The sequence below is a fragment of the Labrus bergylta genome, chromosome 3, assembly GCF_963930695.1.
Source record: "Labrus bergylta chromosome 3, fLabBer1.1, whole genome shotgun sequence".
NCBI lineage: Eukaryota > Metazoa > Chordata > Actinopteri > Labriformes > Labridae > Labrus > Labrus bergylta.
Window position 1 is genome coordinate 34374774 of NC_089197.1, and position 10293 is coordinate 34385066.

At 43.6% G+C, this 10293-nt stretch overlaps 1 protein-coding gene across 1 annotated transcript; it reads right to left on the minus strand.

Annotated features, from left to right (window-relative positions):
- Window positions 1-355: 355 nt before the first annotated feature.
- fgf3 (fibroblast growth factor 3) lies at window positions 356-4699 on the minus strand. Its single transcript, XM_020631557.3, has 3 exons — window positions 3466-4699; window positions 2703-2806; window positions 356-2210 (listed from the first exon to the last, which is right to left on the minus strand). Exons 1-3 carry the CDS (start codon window positions 3713-3715, stop codon window positions 1821-1823), a joined length of 744 nt encoding a protein of 247 aa, XP_020487213.1. The 5' UTR covers window positions 3716-4699; the 3' UTR covers window positions 356-1820.
- Between the last annotated feature and the right edge of the window lie 5594 nt (window positions 4700-10293).

Here is a 10293-nt window from a genome sequence, read left to right on the forward strand (position 1 = left end):
GATGCCCTAAAAGGACATACATCCTTACATCTTATTTAAATCCATTTCCCAGTGAAAACGAGTAGCCTACATTTCAGTTTTACTTCTCGAGATCACAACTTACTTATCTCGGTGACTCAGGATGACAACGTTTGTTTTCGAGTGTTAACTAATTAATTCTGTTGATGCATGTCCCTTTAGGGCTTCCGTAGAATTCAGCTCTATAATGGAACCTCAAATCTTTCCTTTGGGGATACTTGGGACCCCACATTTGACACTGGCATTAGAACAGCAAACAATAGCCCAAACACCATCATATTATTTTTGTAATTTATTGTAAGAAACTACTTTTTTTACATACTGTATTTTCAAATGAATGGGTGAAATATCCAATTTTAAACCATTTTCTATTTTTATATGTTTTTGGAAGGAATCTCGTGACTCCCCCCAACAGTGTTCCACGACCCCCCAGGGGGTCCCGACCCTCACTTTGGGAACCACTGATCTAAACTATTTGAGTTCAAAGTATAAAAAGAAGGACTCAGAGAGACAGTGTTTGTTCGTCGGGTCAGTACCTTCGTGTTTTATGTTTTGAACCAGCTGCTGAGTGAAAACAAACAGAAACAACAGCAAAATGCAGAAACAAGTCTTATCAATAACTTACAACACAGGCACCAAATAAATATTCATATCATTAGTACAATATACAAAGTACATCTTTGAGTTTACACACAGTAGACTATCACAGTGTCCCTTTGCTTCTCAGCTGTGTTCAGACCAAAAACTGACACTAATCTTTTTCGCTTTGGGTCAAATGTTGAACTTTCCTCCCTCCAGATACGTTCAGAAAACCAAACTCCATCCTGTCAGTGATGATGACCTTTCCTGCTACTTCCAGGTACTTGAGGCTGACCAGGTCCCAGTTTGATGACCTGTTAGCCAGGATCAGTACCAGGACTCCCTCTGATGGGACACCAACTACGGGTGTCATGTTTCAGGTGTTGAGCTCACTGAGTGACAGTTTCACTGTATGTTAACAGTCTGTAAGTCACACTAAAGTCAGCTCAAAATCTGTTTTACAACAGCGCTGTGAACCCAAAATCAACAGATCTGACTGAGATTGATTTGGTTCTAATAGGTGGTCAGGATGCAGATATAACTAGATCATGATGGTGATTATTAAAAAGTCAAATTCATGATTTTTCCTGCAAGACAAGACGTGGTAAGAGCCCACTTTGAAAATGCTTTTATTTCTGAATGAAGTTTTGATTGATTATTTTCTGTAGCAACTTCCGGATGATGTGAGATTCTGAACACTTGAAGACTCTCTTAACATCCTCTTAACATCCTAACGAGTCTTTGCTTTGACTCTGTTGCAAATAACGGGCGCAAAAAAATGAGCTCATGTTCTGGTTTGAACACAACATTAACGTAAATCAGATAAAAAAGTGCTTCGCTGTGTGAAGTCCTTTCTTCTCTCGCTGTCTCGCACTTCAACATAACAGAATATTATAACGTTTGTCGCGTCATCTTCTGACAAACTAAAGCTTTTAAAGTCTCTGGACATGCATAGTGCATACTGTATTTACAACAACCTGTTTTTTTTGCTTGATGTCGCTGAGGACCTTTTTACAAAGTGAGACGGGAGTCAACATGAGAACATGTGTTTACAGGACAGTAGCATCATGAAGACTTTTTAGAACACATCTTTGTGTGTGAGTATCCTACATCATCAACAAACACGTCCACTTATCCAGAAGGATCCAAACTTCCTCTTGCTGTGTGTAGCTCCGTATGGGGGGTCAGGGGTCCATGTACAAGGGTTTCTCTAAAAAGTCTGCTTAATTATCTCCGCCCCGCCGTCCCTTCCTGGCCCGATGTCTGCGTCTCCGGTGGTCTCGGCGGTTGGCGCTTTGATGAGCGTGGTGCTGTGCACTCTGACTGTCTCTCAGCCGCCGCACCATTTCGTGGTCCTTGTTGCCCAGCACGCGGGGCAGGAAGAGCGACGCTTTATCTGTGCTGCGGGTTTTAAAGCCTCGCCGCGGCCGCCCTTTGCCGTTGATGGAAACGTACCACTGGCGCTTGGCACTGGCTCGCCGCTTGGCGCCGCTGACGCCGCCACCGCCGCCTGGTGGCAGAGGCTGCTCGGTGGAGTGGTGGCGCGACGCATACGTGTTGTAGCCCAACTCGTGAATCCGCTCCACAAACTCACACTCTCTGTTGAACACTTCCTGCAGGGGGAGAAGGACGAAATGAGGGACGGCATGAATTATTTCCTTGAGTATTTTTTTTCCCATTGACTAACTTGTGCACACTAACCAAAAAAAAACTGTTTACACCAGATTAACACCAGGTAAACAAAACTTTCTGTGTTGTCACATTTCAGGCCTTAAACATGCGACCTGTGTCAATCCTAAACATGTGAAAAGTCTGATTCATATAAACCTTTCACATACAGGTTGCCCCTACACACCAGTCACAGGATATAAATGTCATCAACCCTTCCCACTTTCTCTTGGTGAATTTTCCTAAATATTTCCAGGTGCGCTCAAAACAACTTCACACAGACATTTTTTTTTAGGGTGCTGTCAGGAAATATTCAAAGTGCAAAATGTCACTGTTTTGACATTTACACATGAAGCTTACCCTCAAAAATGTCAGGCAGTTTTCAGTAGTTTTGTGCATGTTTTAAAGTCTCAGTAAGAGATGAAATGTGGACTCACCGAGGCGTACAGCCGCCCTTTATCATTCATGGCCAGATATCTGCCAGAGAAAAGCCCCTTTATGGCCACAACACCCACATCCACTGCTGTGATCTCCATGATGCCTGCAACACACAAACACACACACAGGTTGAATATAAGACACACAAAAAAGTATTTTTACAGTGACACTGTTATAAATCTTAAAGGTATGATCAGACGTGTAGAAACAAACTGTTGTGTCATTGAAAGTCAACAAACTAAACTTCCATTCAGTGTGTTTATTGGCTGTTTTAATCAGTTCTTGATTAGTCAATGGCCCATTGAGGCGGTGAAGAGCCTCTAATGGGCCCTGATTAGATAAATACATCCGTTAGGACAGCGCCTTTTGTCCCACCGGGATGTTAATACATCCAGCGGAGATTAACCTGCATGTCGGCATGCAGCTTTTCACACACACACACACACACACACACACACACACACACACACACACACACACACACACACACACACACACAGTAACTGACAGTGAAACTGATAGATTAATCACAATTCACTGACATCGATTAACACAAACAAACCTTAATCTTTTTATTCACAGATATTTAATAATGCGCATTTGTTGTATATAATAATTAAAATTAGAATAATAATTTAAAAATTGTCTGTTTTTAATATTTGGCAATCCTTGAATTAAAAAAAAAATCTTTACTTTCCCAATGTTACTACTTTTTCCCCCTCGTGTGTTGGTGTCTGTGCGTAAAAGCGCGTGAGAACTCACTAAACGGGTTGTTCTCCTCCAGTGATCCGTCGATTTTTCCGTTCTGGTGGATCTGTAAATGATATTTTGTGGCACAGTAAAGTTTCCTGCGTCTCGGCGCTCCTCCGAGGTGCTCGTAGACTCCTCCGCGGCCCCCGGCGTCCCTCCGCTGCCGGGGGTCGCAGGGAGCCTGGCCCGGGGAGCAGCGGGCCCGGGAACTAACGGGATCCGACAGGCTGAGCAGAAACAGCAGCAGAGGAATCATCAGCATTATGGCATGGCCGGAGAGAGTCGACTGTGGCGAAAAATCAGGGAAGTCGTCGTGCCCGCGGGTCCCATTAAAGAGTCAGGGCCACAAAGCTCCGGAGCCCCAGCCTTAAAAAAAACATCCAAGACAGCCGCCCCCCGAGCGAGCTGGATCCGCTCCTCGCCTCCGCTGCTGCTGCTGCTGCTGCCTGAAATCCCTCCTGCGGGTCTGACTGAGAGCCCGAGCTCAGACTGAGCGCACATATAAAAGAGGCTTGTGGCGACAATAGGCTGAACTCCGACCAATTGATACAAAGGAAAGGGGGAGGCAAAAGGTATCGGCCCTGTGTGAAGTGAGAGACTCCAGCGTGGATAAAATTACACAGTGGCTGAGCGCGGAACAGCTCTGAAATCTCCTCAAAGAGCAATTAGACATCCCAAATTATAAAGGCAAGGCAGGGCCAGCAACAGGTGAGGAGTAACACCCACCTTCACCTTCACACACGTTGCAGGGAACTCAACTTGAGCTGCTGAAATAAGACCTTCAGAGGCCTCACTCTCTCAATTTAAACATTTAGCATTTTGAAAAAGCAAAATGTTGTGTTCAGCACGTTCCCAAACTGTAAACTACATGTATCCCAGTTTAACAGGTGCTTGTCACACACACACACACACACACACACACACACACACACACACACACACACACAAAGTAAAGCCCACAGACTGAGGTCAATATCAAGTGTCTGTAGTTTCTTGTATCAAAGCTGCTTGCTGTCCTGTCCACGTGATCTCCTCAAGAGTTGTGACACTGCAGCTCAACCTGGAAATCAACCCCCGCCCCAAAAAACCCATTCACAGCCGTCTTTGTTCTCGTGTATTTATACCTCCATCCTGACCTGTAAAATCCTAATTTAGACGAAGAGAAAAATGAATTGCCGGGTCACAAGGCTCCCCTCCATGTGCGTTATACCTCCTGAGCGATGGATCTTCCCAGACTTTTCCCATCCTAATGCCCCGGCTCTGGCGAGGCAGCAGCCGGTGGGCGGAAGAGCAGCAGGCTAAATGACTACTGCCTAAATTGCTTCCATCTTGGTCGCATTATGGTTTGCATTCTGGTAATTAGCACCATCATCTACAAATCTCTCTGCCCTTTGGCGCTGCTCCACCACCGCTGTGAAGGCCTCTGCTGAGAATCCCCCAGAGAGCCGACGGTTAATTTGTCTTCCCCTCCCATACATCACCCTGCTAGCTTGCCTCTGTCACTTTATTTACCCCTGGTGATCAGCTCTTTTAATTACAAAATGTGTGCACATTTATGCCCCTGTGAGACCCCTGTCCAGTCAGACAGCACACCACCAAAAACATGAGCTTGGCCGTGTGTAGCAGAGGTTGTTCTCTAAGTGAGACGCTCTTGATGTGGTTAGATGCTGGAAGAGGGTGGAACCTCAGATGTGGTGTGCTGTTTCTCCCAGAAACTATTTTAATTATGCTCCCCCTCACACACCGCCCACAAAGCATCCCAGCAATAAGCAAGGCAAACGCTCCCAATTTGTGATGCACATACACACACAAACATCTTCCCATCAGGATATATGTGTGTATATGTGTGTGTTATCAAATGGTGCCAGCCTCTCGTTGTCTTATTTGTCTTATCGCTATGTTTCAAATGAAAGCAACTTAAAACCAGAGTCAAACTTCATTTGTGTTAGGCCTATAAATCTGATTCTGGATCCTTTATCCAGGTCCGCATCTGAGCAGGGTTTAGGGTTAGCCCCATCTGTGACCTCAGAGCTGCGTATATAACCCTGTATTCATGTGGTGTAGGAAAAATCAGAAAAATGAGTTCCCGGCTGGGAAAATTCACAAGAGCAAAAGGCTTGGCATGGTCGCCTGTGTCAACGTGTGTCACCCCATGTTTGGGGCTTATACTACTACACAACTGTCTGCCCTCTTAACAGCAGCAGCAATGAAGCTCAGAGGAACAGGAGTCAGGTTTCACTGATCATGTGAAGAGCATTCTCACTGATTCAGACAGAGGGTAGACGGAAAAAAACAGATATCATGTATAAGTGAAACATAGCAGCCTGGTTGACTTAGCAGCAGTGATGGAAGATTGCATCGTCACCCTCTATGACAGAATAATACATTTAATGACACTTATCTCACTGCTGCAATGACAAAACTCAGGGGCCTGATCCACTAAGAATGTGTCGCATTCGCTAATAGCTTTAAAGGGCACATATTATGCTTTTCTGGTTTTATATGCTCTTTAGTGTGTTTTCCAAGTGTCCTGTGCATGTTTAGGCACATCTATGTGCAAAAATTCAAAGTCTGCGGAAACGCAGCTTCTCCTACGTCGTCCTGTTAGCTGTAGCATTAGCTGCATGTAACGCTCGGTTCTTGCCCCCTCGATAAAAATTTGCCAGTCCGACGTCATTGTCAGTGTGAGATCACTGATCTAAGTCCATTGGCTTGTTGTGGCAAGCCCTGCAGCTCATGTTGCACGCCCATTAACTTCTGTAGCACGCCCACGATATGCCGTAGCCTGCGGTAGCACAGTAGTGCTGAGGTGCTAAGGTTTTTGCGACTGACCAATTACGGCAGAGCCGACAGGCCGACCAATCAGATCAGACTTGGCCCACGTGGGGACTCTGAACGCGGGCACTTCAGAGCCTTAGAGAGAGTCAGAAGCGAGCCGGTGCATGGAACGGCAATACATGAAAACAGACACTTTTTTAAAACTTTAGTTATTTTGAACATACTTTAGTAGGTACATAGATTAAATATACGAACCCCAAAGAGGGCATAATATGGGCTCTTTAAAAAAACATTCACATCATTTTGCTCATGCTATCAACTTCTAATTTACAAAGGAAAATGTTGTCCTGCTCTGTGCAGTTTTCTTTTGAATGTGTCTGAATGTGGAGAGAATCTATCTGCACCTTTTACTCTTAACGGAGCTGCTCTCATGCTGACAGAGCTCAGATCTGTCCACATAAAGATAATGAGCTGGGGGGAAAGGACAATTTTTTCCAGTTTATTGTGAGGCCAGACTCAAAAAATACAATTACTTTTTACCATTTAAAACAAACTTCCTTCCATGTAGATGAAGTGTGAAGCCGCTGACAGTCCCAGACTGCTTAAAACCCTGTTTATAATATTTACAGACTTTATGAGGATCATTTATTTTTGGGTAACAAAGAGGCAGAATTGTTTTCATCACTGGAACATTTGGTCGTGCCATCTCTTGTAAATACTGCGACAAAGTTAGCACCAACTCTCAGCAGATGGTACATTTACTGCTGTTGCTGGTGAAGTCCAATGAGGCCATTTGCATAGAATGGGGCATATTTTTCCACAAATGACTGCATAAATGCATGGTTTAAAAATGGACAAAGTTACCCAGAACTTCTACCAGATGCATGTGCATCGTGGGTCACCTCCTCCGTAAACACCCACGGGCTGCGTTATCCGAGCGCAGCATTGAGCAGCACAGCCGGACAGCTGAAGACGCAAGACCAAGGAGTTTCTGCAGGAAATTACTAAATCACGCTTGACAGCGCGATATAATACAATGTATGTGGTATAAAACCCTAATAACAACAACAACAGCAAACACACATAAGATCATCGTTTCCAACCTGACTGGCTGGCTGATTACCCGTCTTGCTTGATTTTGCTCTATGGTAAATTGATGCGCCCTGCTTTGTCATTCGGCTAAAATGGAAGTCTTGCTGTATCTGCTGCAGAGGGCTCCAGAGCTGAGAAGAAGCAGACTGAACACTTATCTGGTGGAATTGAGCAGTTAGGGGTGTACTTTCCATGTGTTTTATGAATCCGACAAACCTTAACCGGCATATGATGTTATGCAGAGGATACTAAGCTTTACGTATCAATGAAGCCCGATGGCACCAGTCTAATAGTTGTCTAGGCCTGTGAAGGCTGTTTCGTCATGAGCCGGGGATCCAGCTGAAGATTTCTGTCTTTTAATAAGGACGTTTTTTCTTACCACTGTAACTTTTGCTGCTTTGCTAAAGTGCTCATGATGAATAGGCCAGATCTTTGTAATATAGCAATAAGTAAGGTCTTTTACCTGCTTTTTGTTACATAACAGTGAGTAAGGTCTTTTACCTGCTTTTTGTAAGATAACAATGAGTAAGGTCTTTTACCTGCTTTTTGTAAGATAACAATGAGTAAGGTATTTTACCTGCTTTTTGTAACATAACAATGAGTAAGGTCTTTTATCTGCTCTTTCGTATTGTTAGGAGGGAAATCTTGCCTATCATCCCATCAACAGCGCCACACTAAGTCAGCGCATCACCCTAATGAATGTGTGAGAGTTGATGTCAATTAAATGGTAAATTGTTATGAACTTTTTTAACAAATAATAATGTATTGCATTTATTAATTATATGCATTTATTAGTTTTAAATGTCCTCAGTGGTTTTTGTTGTTTCTGAGTGTTTGATGTGTTTTTGCTTGTTTTACTGTACTTGTAATCTTGACGGCATTGGAGGGAAACCTCAGTGTCTTTTCGAGAATAAATAAAGGTTTGAAATAAAATGAAATATGCTGAAGAGTAATTTTTTATATATCAGGATGTGTCATTGATGTTCCTGTTCTTATGGAGAGTTACATATGTTAGTTATGGAAGTTTTGTTTTAAGTTTCCCCTTTTACAACCGTACTGGTAAAGCAGCATTTTGTTGGTTTAACTGACCGTACTGGCCAGCACTGATAGTTGAATCAGATATCAATGTGTTTTCCTCTTTATTCCAGCGGGATCTTGTAGTTCTCCTGTGATGTGTGTACAGCTGCTCTCCGCTGCGCTCACTTTCAAGATGCAGATCCAGTAGGGCAGGGCGCGTTGCCGTCCGACGGAGCAGAACTGTGGTGCGTGCACGGACTGTGTGGGAATTTGGGGGTTAGAAGAACCACCTCTGAATATGGGAAATTGGAACATCTAAGGAGGTTAGGTATAGGTGTTGGCTCTGGTCTGAAAAAACAGCCTTAGCTTTTGCATTAAGGACACCATGTGAAAAAAAAACAAAACACATGGAGTGACTTGCAGAAAAGGTCGTTATGAGTCTGAAGTGTTGGGCCAGGTCGACATTGAAATACTGTCGTTGAAACCTCCTGTGGTGGCTCTCTCTTTTCAAGCTTTCTTCTACACTGATTACTTAATCAGGGAACCAGATTATTGATGTTTGGGAGGGACACCACCATGACCAACATGACTGATCAAGGAGCAGCCCAACAGTGGTGTGGTTCATCAGAACGACTTCTTCAAACCCAAAGTTCAGTTGAGGCTGGGGATGAAGGCTTCAGGCAATATGACCGTATGACTGCTCTGGACGTGAACACCTTGAACATAAAAACTGGAGGCTGTCTGCAAAAGCCAATGAATCCCCTTTAGGCTTTATATTTAGCCTGGATTAGACTGGTACACATTTTAATGTGTATTAATACACACTGTACAGAGGGTACATTTTTTATAACTTTCAATGAAATGAAGGCTTACAAAATAAGGGCAGAAACAACTGACTGACAGTTGTGTGTGTTGTAGCTGTTTGCCAGGAGGCTAAAGGCTCCACCTTTTTGTCTGTTTCTAGCTTGATCTAATAGGAGGAAGAGTCAGCATTTCCAATATGGTGACCGCCATCATCTTCATAAAAAAATTTCAGAAAGCAATGGGTGATGCCAATGTGGCTATGGTTTTACACCATTTATGATTATATTAACACTAAACTCTAATATAAAACTCCTTATATTTAAGAGTAGGATTATGCAAAAAAATAGAAGAAAGGGAAGTTTTCTGGAGGTTTAAAATTCTGACACACAGATCTGAGACTTCTGGCACAAAGAAAGACCCTGACTTACTGAGATTGACTCAGTGTGATGCCGGGGCCAGGTAAGGGTCGAGGCTTTTCAATGAATCTGAAATGCAACTTCAATGATCTCTTGTTTGGTATTTTTAACCCACTGTTGAATGCAGAGAAAAAACTTTAGCTGCAGCCGTCTGAATGACGGCGTAGGGTTTGATGCCTCAGCTCAGGTACGGACTTCAGAACCTGGTCTCAGTTGTTCGGCAGAAGCAAATCAACTGTGTTTGGAGCTTTGTCCTGCAAACCACACAATACAAAGTTGACTAATTGGTCCTTCAATGTGGCCAGGGAGCCATTCCAGTTCACATTACACTGCACACTTGCATTCCTGACCTCCTCCCAATGTGGCTGGAGTGATCAGATCCCAGCGTTGCATTTTGCATGTATTCACACCTGCGTTCAGAACGCTATTGCTTCAATGGAAAAATATAGTCGTTTTTTTTGGTTTTAACCAAGCTCAAATATTTAAAAAAGCTCCCACTTTGTCATCATCCACTTGACAAATGAATCCAAACCCTGCACACGTGAAGTGCTCGGACACAAAACCCCAAAGCATACATTTTAACTTTCCCTTTTTCTCCCCTCCAGCCATGAATGAAAGCAAGAATTTCAGGGCTCCTTTTTTAATTGACCTCCCCAAAATTCTCCCCCCACCACCACCCCAAAAACCCTCTTGGCACAAAAGGGTTTCTTTTCTGCAATAATACAAAGGTTAT